The sequence below is a fragment of the Eriocheir sinensis genome, chromosome 52 (genome assembly GCF_024679095.1).
Source record: "Eriocheir sinensis breed Jianghai 21 chromosome 52, ASM2467909v1, whole genome shotgun sequence".
In the NCBI taxonomy this organism is placed as follows: domain Eukaryota; kingdom Metazoa; phylum Arthropoda; class Malacostraca; order Decapoda; family Varunidae; genus Eriocheir; species Eriocheir sinensis.
In genome coordinates, this window is record NC_066560.1 from 3372530 (window position 1) to 3395328 (window position 22799).

Sequence of the window (22799 nt, forward strand, 5' to 3'; positions counted from 1 at the left end):
CACCATATCCAGCCTCTCACTGTTGCCTTTCTTCCTACGTCACTCCTCGCTATATCATTCCTGTATCCTTCCCCTCTTTCCCCTCCCTTCACCATGTCAACCCTCCTCTGCGCTACCTGTCTGTGTACCTGTGTCACCCTCCGCCGTGTCATCCGTGCCAGCCTTCCCCTCGCTGCCCCGTTCTGTCCCCTCTGTTTTCTCTCCCCTCGTCATGTCCTGTCCAATAGGTGAGCCGTGCGATGCTCTCCTGTCCACTGACCTGACGCTTCGGTTGACTTTCTTTTGGTCCTCGTCGCCTCCCCTCGTCACTCCCCTCTCCCGACCCCTCAGGCCCTGGTGCTGCCCCCATTGTCTCCCCTCAGCGGCAAGAAATTGGTGGTGGAGGAAGCGTGGAGTCTTTAAAAAAAAAAACGTGGTGTTTATATAGTAAAAGTGTAATTTGGTGTTTGCTGTGACAGGAAGCATCAAATTTATTGTTTACTCAGTCTTTATACAAGATTTTTTTCTGGTACAGCGGCTTAAAACGCGAGAAAGAACAACAAACGAAAAATACAAGAGTTTAATCTAATGGTTAAAAGGAAGAATGTGATGAGAGATAAAAAAAAAAAATAAAGAGAGACAACGGAGGAGAAGTAGAAGGAGGAGGAAGACGAGGAGGAGGAGGAGGAGAAGACTGAGTAAACAATAAATTTGATGCTTCCTGTCACAGAAAACACCAAATTACACTTTTATATATACACCACGTTTTTCTTTTTTAAGACTCCACGCTTCCTCCACCACCAATTTCTTATTTATGTATGTAGGTATGTATATATGCATGCATTTGCATAAGTTTGGGCATGCTTTTATTGCGTCCCTTTGGACTACTGTATTGTTAAAGCTGCAGCGTTTACATGGTTAACAAAGTAAAACATGGGTTGCTTATATATATATATATATATATATATATATATATATATATATATATATATATATATATATATATATATATATATATATATGTATATATATATATATATATATATATATATATATATATATATATATATATATATATATATATATATATATATATATATATATATATACAGGTAACTCTCGATTTACGCGAGTATTGTGTCCTTGAAAAGGTCGCGTAAATAAAAAAAAACTATGTAAATCAAACAAGAGGTAGGTTTCTATCTAAAAATAAATATTCATTCATTGGAGAGAGAGAGAGAGAGAGAGAGAGAGAGAGAGAGAGAGAGAGAGAGAGAGAGAGAGAGAGAGAGAGAGAATATCCATATCACTGAGATATCCACTCAGGCACTCAATCTCAGCCTCACTCGTGTGAGGAAGAGATGAGGGACACCATGAGCGACTGGCTAGTATTGGTACCGGTACCGAGCAGTCTGGTACCGGTACCGTACTGTATAGCTGGTACCGTTAGTACCGGTACTGGTACCTGTACCTACGCACCCCTATTGTTGAGTAGCGTATAAGTGAAAAAAACGTGTAAATTAAACATTTATTTGGATTTTGGACCCCGCGTTATTTTAAAAAACGCGTAAACCAAACTCGCGTAAATCGTAATTTTTTATTATTTATTTATTTGTTAGCAATTCTTTGTAGAAGCCTGCGATCAAAGCAACCCATGTTGTACTTTGTTAACCATGTAAACGCTGCAACTTTAACAATACACTAGTCCAGAGGGGCGCAATAAAAGCACGCCCAAACTTTCGTAAATGCATGCATATATGCATACCTACATACACATATACATGATTACATGCGTTTATACATGCATACACAGAAATCAATGTGCTTCCACAAAATACCTTTTCCTACATACACATTTAATCAAGTATATTAATTTTGTCTTCACATACAATTACTAACATTTTGCCAGTCCCTGTTTGCTGATTTAGTTCTGGCATACTTATTAACCTTCCCCCTAAAGCCGTATGAACGTGCCTAGCTCTCTTCTGACTGCAAGAAAGATGAAGTGGTGGATCGAAGGGAGACAGATAAATTAACACACACACACACACACACACACACACACACACACACACACACACACACACACACACGTTTTGTAGTTTTCTTTTAATTTCCTACCGATCAAAGAAAACAGATATCACTAAACCACTTTCCTCCTTACCTTCAGACGGACAAACTTCATATAACTTAACAGAAATGTAGCAGAGATACAGACTCGTGTGAAGATAGAAAAGCGAGGGAAGAGAGTTCATATGAAGTAGGGATCTTTTTTTCTCCTAATGGTGAGTCATCAGTGTACCAATTTTAAATCTAATGGTCAGTGTTGGTTATCCGGCAGCCCCTCCCTCCTCCCTCCCTTCTTATACCCTTCCCCAATTACCCTCCCCCCCTCTTTTCCCACACCTCTCTTTTTCTTATTGTTCCTTTTCTTTTCCCCTCTCTCCCTTCCATGCTATCTTCAACCCTTTCCATGTATCTCCCCCTATCCCACTCCCCTCCCCCTCTCATTATCCCCATTGCAGTCTATTCCTCATTCTCCCTTTTTTCCCTTCCATGCTTTGTCCATTCCTCTCCATTTTTCCCTCCCTATTTCTTTCCCTTTCCCTCTCTTTTCATCCCAATTCCAACCTATCTTCTGCTAATTTCTTCTTTCCTACTCTGTTCCCTTCCCTTTTTCCCTTCCATTCCTCTTTCTTTCCCTTTCCGTCTCTCTGACTTCATCTCCTTTCCTATACATACTTTACTTCTCTCCCATTCTTACTGTCTCTCAGCTCCTTGTCTCTTCCCTCACCTCCATCCTTTCTTCCCTACCTCATCTTTCTACCCTTTCCCTTCCCTTGCCTTTCTTCCCTCTTCCCTCACCTCCATCCTTTCTCCCTTACCTCATCTGTCTTTCCCTTCCCTTCCCTTTCTTCTTCCCACCTTCTTTTTCTAACATTAACCAATTTCTGTGCTCTTTACCAGATCTTAGTATCACACTGCCATTTTTCGACTCAGTATTTTCTTTATTCTCATTTTCTTTATCCTTCATTGTGTGTGTGTGTGTGTGTGTGTGTGTGTGTGTGTGTGTGTGTGTGTGTGATTGTATGCATATAGACAGTTCGCTTCCCTCTCCCTCCTCATCTTCTTTGTTTCTTTCCCTCCTATACATTTTTTGTTTGCTTAACTCTCTGCCTGCCTGCGTCTGTTTGTTTGTTTGTTTGTCTATGTGTCTGTCTGTCTGTCTGTCTGTCTGTGTCTGCCTGCCTGCCTGCCTGCCTGCTCTCTCTCTCTCTCTCTCTCTCTCTCTCTCTCTCTCTCTCTCTCTCTCTCTCTCTCTCTCTCTCTCTCTCTCTCTCTCTCTCTCTCTCTCTCTCTCTCTCTCTCTCTCTCTCTCTCTCTCTCTCTCTCTCTCTCTCTCTCTCTCTCTCTCTCTCTCTCTCTCTCTCTCTCTCTCTCTCTCTCTCTCTCTCTCTCTCTCTCTCTCTCTCTCTCTCTCTCTCTCTCTCTCTCTCTCTCGCTGTGTGTGTGTGTGTGTGTGTGTGTGTGTGTGTGTGTGTCTGTTGAGGGGAGGAGATACACAAGACGATAATCGTGAAAAAGATTGAGAAAGTAAGAGGAAAAAACTAAAAATAGAGGCGCAGCGAGGAGGCATTTTGTTTTATAATTTATTTAGTCTTTTACCACTAACGCGACTCTTACTACAACTACTATTATTACTACTACCACTACTACTACTATTACTTTTACCACTACTACTACTACCTCTACTGCTACTACACTACTATATTTTTTATACTACTTCTACTACTACTACTACTATTGATAATAATAATAATAATAATAATAATAATAATAATAATAATAATAATAGTAACAATAATAATAATAATAATAATAATAATAATAATAATAATAATAATAATAATAATAATAATAACACTACTTTCTTAAGTTTTGGCTCTCTTGAGGGGCCTGGTGAATGGCCTCATCCCATTAGTGGCGCAAGGGAATTTTATTTTAAGTGGCTATCGTGACATATGACTTGCCTGGCTCCTGTTGCTCCTCTTGACCGAAGCCGCTGAAGTAAGTGTTGATTGGATGTCTGAACAGCACGTGGGTAATCTGCCACTCGGCGATGGTTGGAAATGGTCTGCATCTTGCGGTGAAACTTGAACCTGGGACCGCGGGATGACCACTTTTTTACGGTGACCATTTTGCCACAGCCTCTTTTCTTTCGCCGTCTTCTTCATAAGCATCATTTTTCCTCCTCCTCCTCCTCCTCCTCTCTCCATATCTTCCTCGCAGTTACCATGGCGCCCGTCAGTCTGCCTCCCACAGAACACAAATACACGTTCTCTCCCACTCACTTTCTCTCCCCTCCTCTCTCCCTCTCCTCCTCCCCTCCATTCCTCCTTCCCTCCACACACTCCCCAGTTCTCTCCGCCCCTTTTGCCAAACAGAACTTGTCTCCCAGGAGCTTGTTGCAGTCGCTCAAAACAACCTTGACGTTGACTGAATGAAGACAGACCAGACGGTAGGAACGCTTTGACTATACCTGAGCGTCATCCAGGTAGCAGGTGCAATCAGGAGCAGGTGTTTTCCCCACTATGCCACGCGCAACAGGTGGTGGTGATGGTGAAGTGGCTGGAGAGCAGGGGTGGATCAAATACAATTGTATTTGTATTTGAATTGTATTTAAATACAATTTTACTGTATTTGTATTTGTATTTGTATTTTGACATCCAGAGAAAAAAGTATTTTTATATTTGTATTTATATTTCGAGTCAAAACCATTTGAGGAGGATAAATACTGTTAAGGAAATAGAAAAAGAAGTAATGTTAAGCCGCGTTAAGGCGGAGGAGGAAACAGATTAAGGTTGAAGGCGAAGGAGTAAAGGATTAACGTCAGATCACGGGGAAAGCGGAGTAAGGAGAACATTAAGGTTGAAGGCGGAGGAGGAAAAAATTTAAGGGTGGGGAGTAAGGAGGAAATTAACCTCAGGCCACATGGAAGAGGAGTAGGAGAGGATTTAGGGAGTTACTGAGGGATGGGTGGCTCGGAAGAAGGATCCGCCCGCAAAAATGTGTGACGTCACGGAAATGGGAAGCGTAGGGGATGAGATGTGAGTGAAGACGACGAGAGAGACAGTAAACCGATCTACTGCTTTAACTTGGCATATGCACTACAGTCACCTATCAAAAAGAGGTTGCATCCATTTCTTGAGCGGACTGATGTCATTGCCCCAGGTTTAAGCTGGCATGGATGCCATGTAAGAAAATGCAAAAGGAAAAGGTTTCCAAGATTGTGGACCTAATTATTTCCGAGTCAACTCAGTCGACCTTGAAGAAGAAAACATTTCAAGAGAGTGAGCCTTTCGTCTTTTCGGCTGGCATGAGTGCAACACGACCTCGTCTTTTTGCCTACATGCCTCCAGCTGGGCAAATGATGGCAAGTGCATCAACAAATGACACTACAGTGGTGAAGGCAGAACTTAGAAGAAGGTGTTTTGCCTTTTGATGTCAATCCACTGAGGTACTGGCGTGATGCAAAAAGCTTAAAAAATTTGAAGCACTTTGCCAAGAATATTCTAGGGTGCTGTGCAACAACATGGACGCCCCGGGAAGCATGTCACATCCACGAACATAAAAAAAGTCCCCGCAGAGAAATTAAACAGCTCTCGTGATAACAGAAAAAGAGCAAAGGGCGGGAGGCGAGGGGGATGAAAGGGATGGAGGGAGATGAAGGGGAGGGAGAATGGAAAGGAAAGGGGGCTGATGAAGAAGTTTGAAAGAAATATATGTATAGAGAGTAAGGATGAAAGAAAGGGAGAAATAGAATGAAATAAAGAAGAGAAAAATAGAGGAACAGACGACTAAAGAGAAGTGGCAGCCCAATACAAATGTTAGGAAACTTTAGTGGGCCGTCCTCGTGAGTCAACACGCTCACTGGTGTTCTCCCTCAGCAGGTGTGTGAATGCAATGTACCTGAAAGACGTTAATTGGTGAACCAATTCTTACTTTGTAAAATCAATCAGTCAGTCAATCAGAGAAAGAAAATATAATCAAAAAGAAAAATTGGAAGTAAGAAAGAAAAGGGAAAAGGATGCTGCGCCGGAAGCCGCGGCGAAGATTCCTTATGATGCTTGTGCGCGTCCCCGAGGCCCATCGGTCCTTCATCCAAGAACCGGTAAACGCGGTGACCGGCGCCTTCACGGCATTAATGATTAATTTTATAATCCAGTCTGGTAGTTTTAAGAAGCGAGTTCTTGCATCCGCCCTATTCGAATCGGCGGGGCGGTGGAGCGCCAGCGAGCCCAAGGTCTCCCAGGCGAGCATGGCAGGACTGGAGGGCTCCCGGCAGGGCGCCTCGGCGTCCATCAGGACCCCGACGGAGGTGCCGGAGATCTTTCGGCTACAACGCCGGGCAGGTGGGGCTCGTTAGCCGTGGTAGGCAATCTGCCTAGGAGAGCAAACTCCGAACAACAAACCCGGGCAGGTGAGGTTCGTTAGCCGTGGTAGGCAATTCACCTAGGAGAGCAAACTCCGAACAATAAACCCGGGCAGGTGAAGCTCGTTAGCCGTGGTAGGCAATTCACCTAGGAGAGCAAACTCCGAACAGTAAACCCGGGCAGGTTGGGCTCGTGAGCCGTCATAGGTAATACACCTAGGAGAGCAAACTCCGAACAATAAACCCGGGCAGGTGGAGGTCGTTAGCGAAAGCAGTTCATCTAGGAGAGCAAACTCCGATTACAAAACCGGTCAGGTGGAGGTCGTTAGCGTGAGCAGTTCACCTAGGAGAGCAAACTCCGATTGCAAAACCCGGGCAGGTGGAGGTCGTTAGCGAAAGCAATTCATCTAGGAGAGCAAACTCCGATTACAAACCCGGGCAGGTGGAGGTCGTTAGCGAAAGCAGTTCACCTAAGAGAGCAAACTCCGATTACAAACCCGGGCAGGTGAGGTTCGTTAGCCGTGGTAGGCAAGTCTCCTAGGAGAGAAAACTACGAACAATAAACCCGGGCAGGTTGCGCTCGTGAGCCGTCATAGGTAATACACCTAGGAGAGCAAACTCGAACAATAAACCTGGGCAGGTTGGGCTCGTGAGCCGTCATAGGTAATACACCTAGGTTAGCAAACTGCGTAAATTAAACCCGGGCAGGTTGGGCTCGTGAGCCGTCATAGGTAATACACCTAGGAGAGCAAACTCCGAACAGTAAACCCGGGCAGGTTGGGCTCGTGAGCCGTCATAGGTAATACACCTAGGAGAGCAAACTCCGAACAATAAACCCGGGCAGGTGGAGCTCGTCAGCCGTGGTAGGCAGTCTGCCTAGGAGAGCAAACTCCAAACAATAAACCCGGGCAGGTGGAGCTCGTCAGCCGTGGTAGGCAGTCTGCCTAGGAGAGCAAACTCCAAACAATAAACCCGGGCAGGTGGCGCTCGTCAGCCGTGGTAGGCAGTCTGCCTAGGAGAGCAAACTCTAAACAAACCCGGGCAGGTGGAGCTCGTCAGCCGTGGTAGGCAGTCTGCCTAGGAGAGCAAACTGAACAATAAACCCGGGCAGGTGGAGCTCGTCAGCCGTGGTAGGCAGTCTGCCTAGGAGAGCAAACTCCAAACAATAAACCCGGGCAGGTGGAGCTCGTCAGCCGTGGTAGGCAGTCTGCCTAGGAGAGCAAACTCCAAACAATAAACCCGGGCAGGTGGAGCTCGTCAGCCGTGGTAGGCAGTCTGCCTAGGAGAGCAAACTCCGAACAATAAACCCGGGCAGGTGGAGCTCGTCAGCCGTGGTAGGCAGTCTGCCTAGGAGAGCAAACTCCGAACAATAAACCGGGGCTTGTGGTGCTCGTTAGATGTCGTAGACAATCCACGTGATGGGAACACCAAAGAAAAGGAAAATAAAAAGGAACACCAGAAAAAGGAAAATATAGTAACAAAACATCAAGAAAATAAAATAAAAAAACACAGATCATCCACCTTCAGGCCCTAACATCTCCAAAATTATGGGTGAGTCTTTTCTGGGGAGAAAGAGGCTCATCCAGACCAAAGAACATCAAAAAGGGATGATATAGAAAGGAACACCAAAAAAATGGGAAAAAGAGAAAAAAACATCGCAAAAGAAAAGTAACAACAATAACAGAACAACGTCAAGAAAAGTAACATACAAAGAAACATCATCCACCATTCGGCCCCAAACTAACATCACCAAAATTATGGGTGGGTCTCTTCTGGGAGGAAAGCGGCTCACCCAGATCAACGAAAAACATCAACAAGAGGATGATATGAAATAAAAGAACATCAAAAAACACGAAGAAAAGAAATAAGAAGAAAAAGAACAGGAAAAACATCGGAAAAGAAAAACATGAAGAAAAACACATCAAGAGATGAAAAATATAAGAAACATCATCCACCTTTCGGCCCCTAACTAACATCACCAAAATTATGGGTGGGTCTCTTCTGGGAGGAAAGCGGCTCACCCAGACCAATGAACATCAACAAGAGGATGATATGAAATAAAAGAACATCAAAAAAGAAAAACAACAGCAAGAAAACAAAGAAAAAGATAAAGAAAAGAAAAGGAAAAAGAAACAAAAAAGAAAAAGAAAAACACCAAAATAAAATAAAACAAAAACAAAAAAATAATCCAAACAAATAAATAAACAAATACAGAATACGGTAAAATTAACTAACTAACTAATTCAAACTGTCTAACAATTAAACTACCTATCTAACTACCTATCTAACTAAGGGTACTATACAAGGGTACTATTGGACTACCTATTAACTAACTAACTATCAAATCATCTAACGATCGAACATGTATTTGACTCTTTATCTATTTATCTGCATGGCTATCTATCATTATGTTTATCTATCCATCTTTTTTCTTTTCTTTTTGCAGTTAAGGAAACAGCTTAAGGGCAAAAGTAGATAAATAAATAAACAATCCGCATAAATGAAAATACGTTCTATCTCTATATCTTTTATTTGTTTATTTGTTTATCTTATTTGTTCATCTTATTTATTTGTTTACTTATCTAGTCCGTCATCAGTCATGGTCAGTTCTACCTACACGTTTTCCTGCCACAATTTTTTTTTCAATGTGTAGTCCTTAGTTCCGGTCCGACCTTGAGCTGGAAGGGAAGGACGGGGGCAGGGAGGCAAGAAGAGGGAGGGAGGGAGGGGGGAGGTAGGACAGAGTAATAGGAAGAAATTGGATTATGATGGTACCCCCTCCCTCTCCCCCTCTGCAGCCAAAACATAAAACGAAGCGTCAATTAAAAAAAATAAAATAATAAATGGTAGCTAACAATGATAAAAAGTTTGCTAAAAAAAAACTGAAATCGATGAGGTAAAGACTTGGCAATTTTCTTTTCTTTCTTTTTTTTTCAACACAGAAGACAAAGCTCAAAGTTCAAGGGCCAAAATAAGAGGATACAGAAAAAAAAAGATCGCTACGTCGCTGCTCCCCAATCTTTATCCTTTTGATTATCTGTGTCTTGGATGTGGCAGAGTAAGAGACTTTGTATAACTACTGATATTTGTACTCTTCCAGGTATACCCCATTCGCGGTGCTCAATAATGATGATAACAGTATAGCAGCAAGTAGTACGCAGTAGCTAGCGAGGATGCACCTTTTAGCACTTCAGTTTCCGTCACAACCTTACGGCGCATTTCTTAAACTTCGTCGAGCGTTTAAACTCATTCTCCGCTCTCTATTGTTACGTACTTTACAGAGAGAGAGAGAGAGAGAGAGAGAGAGAGAGAGAGAGAGAGTAGCAGGGGTGAGGAATGAGTGGGAATACGCGTTTCAGTCCTGTGTGTGTGTGTGTGTGTGTCCTTGAAAAAAAACTGAACCTTTTTTTTTCAGTGAAGTTCAGCCTTAACACAGAGACGGCCATTTCGATGACTACGCAGAAGACGTTGAAGAAAAAAAAATGAACCAAAACAGAGAATAACTTACGACCAGTTTCAGTGATCACTTGACTAGGGTCTCCAAGCGCTGCAAGACCTTGGCGGAGAGAGAGAGAGAGAGAGAGAGAGAGAGAGAGAGAGAGAGAGAGAGAGAGAGAGAGAGAGAGAGAGAGAGAGAGAGAGAGAGAGTATATGTGTGTTAACCATTGCACTTAGCCATGACACCAAAGGAAGAAAACTGAAGGTAAAGTCAAAGGCGGGTGCATACGCTATTCTTCTTACGCTATCTTCTCACGTAGTTGACTGCTCTTTCGGCCACCTCTTCGGATTCTTTACAGGAGAAGCGAGTAGCGGGCTTTTTTCTATTGTTGTTTCCTCTTTGTGTGCCCTTGTGCTGTCTCCTTTGCTGTAAAAAAAAGAAAAAAATAGCTGTGTGTGGCTGCGGTAGGTACTCATCTCCGCACCGTTGACCCTTTGAGCTTGTGGTAGGCAAGAACCTGTTAGTTACCGGCACCATCTGAGAGGGTGTTTAGTAAGGCCGGCAATGTTTACACTCCTAAGCGAGCAAATCTCGGCCCGGAAACCTTCCGGGCATGATAAAATGCAATTATCATGTGAAGTGTAAACTTGTGAAAAAAGTATCTTTATATTTTTTGTGTAATTTCAGGAGTATTTTTATTTGTATCTTTGAAATCTGGAATAGGAGTATTTGTATTTTTATTTGTATTTTTAGATTCAGGAATAGAAGTATTTGTATTTTTAGATTCAGGAATAAAAGTATTTGTATTTGTATTTGTATTTTTGGAATCTCGAACAAAAGTATTTGTATTTGTATTTGTATTTTTGGAATCCCGAACATAACTATTTGTAGTTGTATTTGTATTTTTGGAATCCCGAACAAAAGTATTTGTATTTGTATTTGACTTATAAAAAATCAGTATTTGATCCAACCCTGCTGGAGAGAAGCACGATGATGATGAGATAGTGGTGATGGGGAGGTGATAGTGGTGATGGGGAGGTGATAGTGGTGGTGGTGAGGGTGTCAATGGAAAGGGTTATGCATGATGATGATGATAGTGGTGATGGTGAGGTGATAGTGGTGATGGGGAGGTGATAGTGGTGATGGGGAGGTGATAGTGGTGATGGGGAGGTGATAGTGGTGATGGGGAGGTGATAGTGGTGATGGGGAGGTGATAGTGGTGATGGGGAGGTGATAGTGGTGATGGTGAGGGTGTCAATGGAAAGGGTTATGCATGATGCTAAAGTTTTTCAAAACTATCGCCCAGTATCAGTGTTACTAACTGTGAGTAAAATAGCCACTGGAAGAAATTCAGAAGCAAATTCATGATGAGTTTTGTGCACAGACCATGTATAACTGGTTTTGTGAGTGTCAATCTGATGGCCTCCAAGGTTTTGTCTGTACTGATTCAGGGTACTGAAATTCACATTCATGCAATGTTTGCATATCACTGTAGTACGTACGCCTATCTGAATATTCTCTAGGCTCAGGCAGGATCCATACGAGAGACGGGTCGACCGATGCGCAACTTAGCGTGACGTCATCTGCCCCACAGCCTCTCACACACACACACACTGGCCAGGTGGTGAGGGTGTCAATGGAAAGGGTTATGCATGATGATGATGATAGTGGTGGTGGTGAGGGTGTCAATGGAAAGGGTTATGCATGATGATGATGATAGTGGTGGTGGTGAGGGTGTCAATGGAAAGGGTTATGCATGATGATGATGATAGTGGTGGTGGTGAGGGTGTTAATGGAAGGGGTTATACATGATGATGATGATAGTGGTGATGGGGAGGGTGTCAATGGAAAGGGTTATGCATGATGATGATGATAGTGGTGATGGTGAGGGTGTTAATGGAAGGGGTTATACATGATGATGATGATAGTGGTGATGGGGAGGTGGTGGTGAAGGTGTTAATGGAAGGGGCTATGCATGATGGTGATGAAGTGATAGTGGTGGTGGTATGGTTGTAGGATTATACACAGTTGCCCCTTCGCCCCCTCCTCACCCTTTTAACACCTGCATAAAGCCGTGAGCGATGTCTTACCTGTGTTTGTTGATCAAGCTAATCACAAGTGTGACGCGCCTCGTGCCAAGATATTTTTCAACCTCAAAAACTGAAAATAGAAAATCAAATCGATGAGAAAGGTAGTTCATGAACCTAAAAGGATGAAACGTAATGAAGCATTACACCTTCCCGTAACAACTATAGCTCGACGTTTAGTGTACAGAAAACATCACGAAAAGGCGAAAACATACACTTGGAAGACTTCTCTTATCAATCTTCTTTTGAACACTCTGAAATAGAAATGATAAATTTCTTGCAGTATTTTAGAAAATGTTAAAACACACGCAAGAGAACATCCACGAAAAGACGGCTAAAAAAAAAATAAAAAAATACAGCTATTGGAAAATGTGACTGCGTTACAGTTTCGTAAAATGTAATGCATATTGGTATTCAGTCGTTATAGCTGTGTGGGATGTGAAAAATATACATTTTTTTTTTCAAATGTGACATTACATGAAATGATTATCAATATATAGGAAAAAACTTAAATGTGAAATTACATGAAATAATTCTAATTTTATAGGAAAATACTGAACTGTTTATAGTTAAGGCGCCTCCGTGGTCAAGTAGTTAGCGTGCCTGGCTGCGACTCAACGTGTTTGAGTTCGAATCCCGGCCTGGGCAGTCGGCGCACAGCTCGCCGAGCTGTTCTTCCTCCCTTTGGGGCTGGTCGATAAATGATTAACTGGGGAAACCTGGGGAAGGTAAACTGTGGCAAGCCCGGATTTCACACTGGCCCGTGCCCCGGGGTAATTAGTTCTTACCCACCACAAGCTCCAAGGGCCAATGGTTCGGAGATAAGCACCGCAGCCACTCGCAGCTACAGTGTGCGCACTCACCTTTACCTACATATTATAGTTCAGAAAAGTGCGGGCATTTACACATCTGCAAAAGATTTACCTTGTGCTCTTTTGTGTGTTAATTAGAGTCACTTGTATGTCACCTGTGGAATATCTCTTGAAGACATGCAGAGTTCCTTCATTAAAGACCCTCCTGTTCCCCCCTCAAACAGACTCCCTCATCGTCCATCCACGTCCCTCACCACATTCCCTCTTTCACCCTAACGCTTCCTCTCCTCCTCCTCTTCTTCCTCTCCTCCTCCTCCGTCTCTTCTTTTTCCTCCTCTTCACCTCACTTTATTTTTCCTTTTCGTTAGTCATCCTCCCAGCAACTGTGTTTGTCTCTTAACTACCTTCTCTCTCTCTCTCTCTCTCTCTCTCTCTCTCTCTCTCTCTCTCTCTCTCTCTCTCTCTCTCTCTCTCTCTCTCTCTCTCTCTCTCTCTCTCTCTCTCTCCTTTTGATTATTCCACACCCATCCCATCTCTGACCTCCTTTTCCTCTTGCCTAGGCCATGACCTTCAAGACACTCAGAAAAATCATCAGAGGTAAACGTCCAGGGTCAGTGAACTTCTTTGTGACACACACACACACACACACACACACACACACACACACACAGTCTCTCTCTCTCTCTCTCTCTCTCTCTCTCTCTCTCAGGCAAGGCCACGCATCCGTATTTGTAGGATTTTCTAACAGGAACCTCAGGAATGCCGTAACCTTTGGTATTCGATACGACCGCTGACCACGCGGCCAATTTAACTATGTGTGTGAGCTTGTCTGTCATCCGAGTCCTCATGGCGCTCCTCGCCCCTCACAGAGACGGAGCGGAAGCTGGCGGGTCTACAGCTGAAGAGTTACGTGGACGGGGACGAGGAGGACCAAGAGTCGACCCCGATCATTCCGTCCACGTCCCCGGTCTCCCCCGAAGAGCCGCCCCATGCCGTGGTGCTGCCCCAGGCCCACGCCTTCACCACGCAGCAGCACCACCACCAGCACCAGCAGCACTTTCTACAGCAGCAGGACCAGCAAAGCATCAGGCCCAGCAGTGCGGTAATATTGATTAACGTTGTGTGTTCATTCTGACCACCCCTCGTCCATACACCTAACCTTACATCATAGCGGGAAAGGGGACTTCGACGGAAGGCCCTGCTCGCAGCTGGCCGAACTTTGCTCCCGAGGTCTCTGTGATTGGTCCGTCGCTTTGTTGTGTTCAAGAAAAAGAATACTCATAATTTTAGTTAGTTTTTGGTTATAAGGATTCTTTACGAAATACAATTATAACGTTACCTCCTCTACCTTGGGAAACGTCCTGAATCCTGGATCGGCTATGATGTCAGGTGCGCACACCTACCACTTATATTCTAAACTCATCAGTGAGTCCAAGGTCACACTATTTACAAATCTGGAAATGCTAAAGTTTTTCAAAACTATCGTCCAGTATCAGTGTTACTAACTGTGAGTAAAATAGCCACTGGAAGAAATTCAGAAGCAAATTCATGATGAGTTTTGTGCACAGACCATGTATAACTGGTTATGTGAGTGTCAATCTGATGGCCTCCAAGGTTTTGTCTGTACTGATTCAGGGTACTGAAATTCACATTCATGCAATGTTTGCATATCACTGTAGTACGTACGCCTATCTGAATATTCTCTAGGCTCAGGCAGGATCCATACGAGAGACGGGTCGACCGATGCGCAACTTAGCGTGACGTCATCTGCCCCACAGCCTCACACACACACACACACACACTGGCCAGGCTCTTCAGTCTGTACTCAGCTCTCCCGCTCTGATGTGTGACATTGTACTTTTTTTCCACAAATATGCCGAGTAACTGTTCGATATATGAGTGCAACAATTTTATATACAAAAAGAAAAAAAAACGGAAATACTGTGCGTTATTTTAAATTCCCCAAAGAAGAATGGATCCTGGGCTCAGGCTTTACACCGTGAATCTAAGTTCATAAACTCGGTTAGTCTGAGCGGCACCAAAACTGAACATTAAGGAATCATCAACATCAGGCTTTTCTATCTTCAGTGTTGTGGATATTGCTTATACCATGGCATTAAACTCATGCCTCCCTTGAAAAGGTTTGTTTATGTGTGAGGTGGTGGTGAGGGGGGTAAGAGGAGGCATGGGGGGGGGGGGGGCGGCGAAGCGACGGACCAATCACAGACGCGCTCGTTCGCGGGCCAATCAGTGACCTCGGGAGCAAAGTTCGGCCACGGCCAGCCGCCGCCAGCTGCGCATGCGAGCATGACATTCAGACATGGACCCTCACGACCCCCGCCTTATTTTAATGTAATCAAACTTAACACCAAGATAAAAGTAGACATGGGACTATACGCTGAGCCAATGGTAATATGAGATCCGTAAGTAATAGATTTGTGGCGACCTCCCCAGTCATTTTAAACTTACTTGAGCAATGGTTTCCACGTAGGGCAATGTAAAAAGTAAATTTTATTATATATTATTAAGTGTTATATACACTCTTCACAAAATTTTCTGAGTCACTTGCTTACCATTCGGCCAAGGCACCACGGCCTCTAGAGCCCCAAGGTGCAGCTTTTACTTGAAGCTTGGTGGTGGTGTGACCGGAGGAGCATGGAGACAGTGGAGAGAAATATTTGGGTCGCTGATGAACAGAGACAAGGTATATGACACTTGTATGCGTTCTGTGTGGTGTGGAGCGGATTGTGGGCTCTGACAAAGAAGCGCGAGGATGTACTGATAGAATGTGACAGATGGCTGTTGGCTGGTACCACCTGGAGGGATGATGTAGGTAGTGCATCTGCGGCAGGAGGAGGAGTCAAGGAAATGAGCTACACCCAGGATCAGGAAAGTAAGAAGGTCTGAACATGTGAAAAGAAATGAGAGTGACACTTGGTAAGAGTGTCAGGCATTGAGGTGCCTTGCCATAATTACCAAAAAGCACCACCAAAAGACCTGGAGGAAATGTATGGAGCAGCATCTATAGCTGCTCTCAGTGTTAATAATGAGGAAGCACTTTTGATAGAGACAGTTGAAGGATGGTCATCGAATGTCTAATCTCAATAGATGTGAAAAATAAATAAAATGGATAATGACTGACATGTCTCACTTTTGTCTCTCTTGATCTTGACTATCAACTCATCTCACATATCACTCAGCTGATCCTGCTCTTACAAACATCTCCATTTCAGAAGGCCTTGGTGAGGTCTGATTGACCTTCTTGACTCAATAATTCATCTCACTTTCAATGAGACTGTTTATGGTTTGGTTGATCTTCCCTTTACCAACTCATCTTCCTCTCAATAGGACTCACAGGGGTCTGGTGATGCACCGAGCTCCCTGGGCAATGGGGCGGCGGTGGAACAGTTTGTAATAGAGCCAGCTAAGGAGGGAACGCTGGTGAAGTGTCGCATCTCCAGGGACAGAAAGGGCATGGACCGGGGCCTCTTCCCCACCTACTTTCTGCATGTGGAGCGAGACGATGGAAAAAAGGTGTGTAAGGCAGGTGAAGGGGACAGGACAGGAAGGAAGGGAGGAGGAGGTTGAGGGATAATGCACAAAAGGCAGATCAGGGGGTCAGGATGGATAAATGGGAGAGGAAAAAAGGTGAGAAGGAAAAGGAGGGAGAGAGGGCATGGGGACCTGGTTAGGGGATCAGAGAGAGGGAGAAAAAACTGTAGAAGAAATTCATTTACAACATGTTGAGAGGCTATTTTATGGTTGGGAAGTGAGGAAACAACTAGCATTTGTGACTTCAAGAAGGGGAATGTTTCAGCCTGAATATGAGAGCATCATGCATGAGATTCCGGTAAGCCTTATAACCAAAGCTTTTAGACTATGATAAGGTATGGTTCCCCTCATCCAGTAAAGTAGTGGATACTGGCAGGACTATAACAGTTATCTTGAAGGAACCACTCCACTCATTTTACTAAGGAAAATGCTCACCCACCCACTACCTGCATGTGTTTGCTGCCACCTGTTGAAGTTTTAGACAGGAGCCAGCTGGGTTTACTCTTGGTATAAACTGCTTTTATCTTAGCACTCAGCATCTTTATAGAATGAACAGACAAAGTAATAATGTTGCATCTCTCCCATGTCAGATGTTCCTCCTTGCTGGACGAAAACGCAAGAAGTCAGCAACCTCAAATTATCTGATCTCTGCTGACCCAACTGACTTGTCCCGAGGTGGTGAGTCTTTCTGTGGGAAGTTGAGGTCAAATCTCCTGGGGACGCAGTTCACCATATATGATGGAGGGGAAGGTCGTAAGAAGACACTGTCCTCATCCACCACTGACAAGCAAAGCTCCAGACAAGAGTTGTGTGCTGTGATCTATGTAAGCAGTGGTAGGGCCTGGATTATGAGTGCTCTGTATTCAGTGAATGATTTATCATCATCAGCAGCAGTGATTATTAGTCAACTGCATGACAAAAGACTTTCCCAGTGATCTCCCCGCTCTGTTTGATATTACTGTACTCCATGACGCACATTGTCTCTGATTTCATTTCTCCACTTTGTTCCCAGTTTGCCCTGATTTCCAGAATTTCTGAGTTGCCATTCTGGCACTTTGGTTGTTCATCTGCATCACTTTATGCATGGTATAACCTATCCAAGTCCATTTCTTATTTTCAATCATTAGAATATCTTCAAACTATGAATGTTTTCTAATCCTTAATCATGGCTTTCTATATTTTTACCAAGCATTTTTCTCTTTTGTGCATTTTTCGTCTTTGAGGGTGTGGGATTGGAAAGTGGGGTGTTGATGGAATGAATGAGAATGGAAATTACCTTACAGATGTTTGTACTGAGAAGTGTTTGTCCCTGTCAGACAACCTCTTTCATCATGAATTAATCCACATGTATACTTCTTGGGCAGGAGGGAATGAGAGGTGCTTGATGGCTTAAATAGCTTTGGATTAGAGCCTGAGCAGGCTTTTTTAGATGCAAAGGTTGTGAGAGGAATGTGAAATGTTTTTTTACCAGTGAGGCAGTAAGAAGAGTAAGGCTGAGAGAAAAATAAAAAGTGAAAGGGAATGGAAAGAAAGAATTGGCAAGTTAGAGATTGTGCGATAGTGGCTCTGGGCAGATGTGTTGAAGGAAGGCAGAGAAATTATTTGAAAGACCAGGAGTAGGAATAGAACACAGTGCTGGAGTGAGTGGAAAGTTTGAGATTTTTCAGAGTTCAGTGGTCAGGGCAACTAAAGAATTAGTGGGATATAGGGTGTGTGGAAAAGGAAAGAAGGGGAGTGTGTGGTAGACAGATGAGATAAAAAAGGGAGTAAGGAGAAAATAAGGACCAACGAGAAATTGCTACAGAGAAATGTGCCAAAAGTGGTGAGAGAGACAAATAGGAGTGAATGTACAGAAAGAATAAAGCATTGGTGAAAAGATTGATTAGAAAAATTGAGAGTATGTGAAGATTTTGGGAGGAAGATATCAGCAAAATATCTTCTAGAGGAAAAAAAGATTCCAGGAAAACAGTTAAAAGAGAAAGGGAAGAAAGTGACACTTACAAGACGCAGGAAAGCTGTGGGGTGCTTGTGGAAAGGAATTAGGAGATAAAAGAAGTATGGAAGAAGCATATTGATTTAATGATGAATGAGTGTTGGAGGAAAAACAGAAGTGACCAGTGCAAAAGTAGAAATTAATATAGAGCAGTCATGTCCACAGAGGGCAGTGGAGAGGGGTAAGATAGAGAACTCAATAAATAACTTCAAAGTAGGAAAGACTGAAACAGTAGAAATACTGAAATATGAAGCTGTAGTTGTTAATGTGTAATCAAGTATGAGAGCAGGCCACTATGCCAGAAGACTAGAGGAAGGCCATCATTGTGTCAGCATACAAATGGAAAGAGAGATGAGTGTAACACTAACTGATTTGTAATCATTTCTTCAAGTTCACATTTTTAGACCTACTCTCTTTGTATTTCCTTAATCATGCTTTGCTAAGGATTGATTGTAAGGATATTTAATCTCTCCTCATTCCTATGTGATCCCATTCTAATTTCTTTCATGCATCTTTCTTAGCAAGCAATTTTTATTTATTTTTCTGTGGAACTTCATGTTTTTCATGGTTTCTATATAATCTTTCAATGCCATTTTGTACTTTTCATCAATGCTGTGTCTTCTTGGTACTTGTATAACTGCTGATTTTTTTTTTTTTTTTTTTTTCTGGGCTCAAGGTTTTCCCATTATCATAGACATACAAGCCAGGGGGGCTGAGGGGGGCTGCAGCCCCCCCAGATTTGAGCAGACAAAGATTTTTAGGGCAGAGTAGCCATCTTTAGCAGCTTAATAGGACTATATATATATATATATATATATATATATATATATATATATATATATATATATATATATATATATATATATATATATATATATATATATATATATATATATATATATATATATATATATATATATATATATATATATATATATATATATATATATATATATATATATATATATATATATATATATATACAGATGAGAAGGGTCCTGTATGCCTATGCTCATAATCAGTGCAAGATGTGGTTTATTGCAATCAGCAGAATTTTCATGTGCATGGATGTTGGAAAGGAAACATTTAGACTGGATGGAGTGGCAGTAAATTAATATTGTTCTTAACATGCACAGTTCTTGGTTGCTTTTGACTAATGATAACAAGAAAAAAGCCAAGACAAGCAAACTTCTTTTAGGGTCAGAGTAAATGTTTTATACTTCACATAATTCATTATGAGGCCATTTTAGTTGATTAAATTTATCAATTTGCCCAATGATTTCCCATTATGAGTGAATAATGTCTTTCCTATCATTCTAGGAGACCAACGTGCTGGGGTTCAAAGGTCCTCGCAAGATGACAGTCATCTTGCCAGGCATGACGGCTGACCACCAACGGGTTGAGTTCAAGTCGAGTGCCGACTCTGAGAGTCTTATAGGTGAGTACTGGCCGTCTTTTCCTAAGTGCTGACTGGCTGGCCCTGAGTGAGTAACAGGTAAATGGCAAGTACAGACTTCATCACCAAGCTGTGCACATACAGATGGAGTAAAGGTAGAGGTGGGTGCAAACGCTACAACTACACGTGGCTGCAATGCTCATCTCTGAACCATTGGCCCTTTGAGCCTATGTAGGGTAAGAATCAGTTACCCTGGGACCCTGGGCCAGTGTGAAATCCAGGATCACCATGGTTTACCTTCCCCAAGTTTCCCCAGATACCCAATTATTGAGCAGCCTGAAAGGGAGGATGGATAAATCGGTGAGCTGCTCACCGACTGCCCAGGCTGAGATTCAAAGACAGACTCGCAAAGTCATATCCAGGCACTCCAACCACTACACTACATACCAATATCTTCATCAATTGTGCACACCACCATTAAGGCCTTGCCACTGAAAACACCCAATCAACAATCAGTGCATGAAAATCAAGTATTTTCTTGTTTTTTCATATTTCAGAACGATGGAAGAACAAGAATATGGACCAATTGATAGAGCTTTGCAACAAGACGCCTGTGTGGAATGAGGACACGCAGAGCTACGTCCTCAACTTTCACGGCCGGGTCACACAAGCGTCTGTCAAGAATTTTCAGATTGTTCATGAAAGTGACAGTAAGTGATGTGTCCTGCCTCCACTCCTTACCTACCTCTATTAATTATCTGCCTCCACTCCTGAATTGCCATGCAGTCATTGCCTGCTTTCACTTTGAGTCTGAAATCCATTTATGACCTGCCTCCACTCACAAGTAGATGTCTATTCATACACAAACAATGACTTTAAGTTCCACAAATGCAAAGTAACAGTGAGTCATGAGAATATAAATAATAATCTTTGAAACCATCTTATAGCATCTCTTCACCAACATTATACATGGATGCAGACACTCACTCACACACAAACGTGCACATAAAAGCTAAAGTTAACAAACTGAGATTTAAAGACTGGACCTCACAAATGTAGCTAACTTCTTGTATGTCACAACTAAGTAATTACAACTAGGTCAGCTCCATAGTGCAATGGTTAGCACACTTGTCTCACAACTCGGGGGAGATGCCGGCTGAGCGGTCACCGTGCAGGCGCTGCATCCAGGAGGATGCAGGTTCGTGTCCCGCCTGAAGCGACAAACAAGCTGGCAATTTTCCAGACATTGCTGAGTGGCCTAAGACTACACACATGTTGTCCTGAAGACCACCTGTCAACCCAGACTCTAGATTCTCACTGAAAGAGGATCAAAGATGAGTTCCAGGGAACAGCAGGAGCCAAAACAAGATGGCGCCACTTTAAAACACTTGCCTGCACCATAACAGGCTGGGGTCAACCACCAGACCCCACCAAAAATGCCTATTGGTGCCATTGGCAAAAACATAAAAAAAAACGTAGGCCCCAGATTTGATTCCTGGGTAGAATGGAGACAGGTGGGCAGTCTACTTTAAGCAATGCTCTGTGTCCACTCAGCAGTAAATAGGCACCAGGTGTCAGTCACACACACACACACACACATACACACACACACACACACACACACACACACACACACACACACACACACACACACACACACACACACACACACATACATACACACACACACACACCAGCCAGCCGAGAGACAACTATTTACAAATGAATGTTAATGCTGGAAAGAAAACTGGACAAGTGGATCGGAATGATAAAAAACAGAGAGATGGAGGAATCCCATAATAGGGAATTCCATAGAGACCTTAAAGCTAGGGTTCGGGGATTGGAGGAACGGGAGAAGCAACTGATCAAAGAGAATGAAGAGTTGAAGGGAAAAGTGGCAGAATATGAAAAGTCGATGAAAGATGGACTGAGAGAGGTTATAAAGGAAAATGAAAGTTTAAAGAAATTAGTCACCCAGGAGGAGAAAAGAGTCAGGGAGGAGTTATTGGGTGAAATGAAGACCTGGAAAGTGGAGAGTGAGAAAGCAAACGTGAATCTTAGAGAGGTAATCGAGCAACAAATGAAAGAAGATAAGGAAGATGTAGAAAAGGAAGTGGTTAAGGTAATAAAGAAAAATGAAGAACTAGTCAGGGAAGTTGCAGACAAGAAGAAGAGTGTGATAGTATTTGGTTTGAAGAAAAAGACGATCACATATAAGCCTAAAAGAGATAAAGAGGAATTGAAATCAATTAAGGACCTACTAAAAAATTTAAATGATGACGAGCAACAAAGTCTTCAGGAAGAGGTGGAGGAAATCCACAGGATGGGTCCATACACAGAAGGAAAGACCAGGCCAATAAAAATAAAGTTAAGATCACAGAAGGCGGCTGAGGATATTTTGTACAGAACAACTAAATTAAAGGAAACAGAAGATTGCAAGGATATATATATAAAGAAAAATAGAAATGAAGAAGAAAGAAGGAAATGGAACGAACTACTAGCAGAGGCGAAGGAGAAGAATAATGAAAGATCTGTGGAAGAAAAGGAGATATTTTTTTGGAGAATAGTAGGGGACCAAGTCAGAAAGTGGTACACAAGAGAGAGGATAAAGAAGAACGAAAGTTAGAAAAGATAGATAAGAGTAAATGTTTAAGAGTGATGTATGCAAATGTAGATGGATTAATAACTAGTAAATTGGAACCGCAAGATTTCATAAAGGAGAAAGAACCAATGATCGTATGCTTAACGGAAACCAAACTGATCGAAGCTATTAAATTAGAGATAAATAAAAACTATGATATATGGAGGAAAGATAGAATGGGCAGAGGGGGAAGTGGAGTGATGATAATGACAAAAAAGGAGTTAACAGTGAAAGTGGTAGAATACGGTGAAGGTAAAGCTGAAATTGCGAAAGTAAATGTGGAAACCAAAAACAAGGAAAGGTTGACAATTATAACCGCATATGTACCACCTAGAACAAACTCATGGTGTAAGGAAGAGCACGACACTATGATCAATGACACTATACGGAGTTTAAGCAAAATGCTTAAGGAAGACAAAAAAGTTATGCTAGTTGGTGACTTCAATTGTAAAGAGATTGACTGGGAG

The 22799-nt window shown here is 42.7% G+C and overlaps 1 protein-coding gene and 1 long non-coding RNA gene across 7 annotated transcripts in view; both read left to right on the plus strand.

Annotated features, from left to right (window-relative positions):
* LOC126982904 (tubby protein homolog) overlaps positions 1-22799 on the plus strand; it is a 36813-nt gene that overhangs the window by 9585 nt on the left and 4429 nt on the right. The window contains exons 2-6 of the mRNA XM_050835185.1: positions 13620-13852; positions 16099-16284; positions 16893-17126; positions 19616-19733; positions 20249-20401. Of these exons, the coding sequence (XP_050691142.1) occupies positions 13620-13852; positions 16099-16284; positions 16893-17126; positions 19616-19733; positions 20249-20401 (924 nt within the window). The remainder of the gene's footprint in view (positions 1-13619; positions 13853-16098; positions 16285-16892; positions 17127-19615; positions 19734-20248; positions 20402-22799) is intronic.
* Positions 6380-8516, plus strand: LOC126982905 (uncharacterized). Of its 6 annotated transcripts, none has more exons than XR_007735389.1 (4): positions 6380-6528; positions 6597-6664; positions 7121-7392; positions 7524-8516. It is a non-coding gene; the product is annotated as an uncharacterized LOC126982905 (long non-coding RNA). The 6 variants fall into 6 exon arrangements; XR_007735394.1 differs by having other exon boundaries at positions 7121-7256; positions 7660-8516; XR_007735391.1 differs by having other exon boundaries at positions 7325-7392.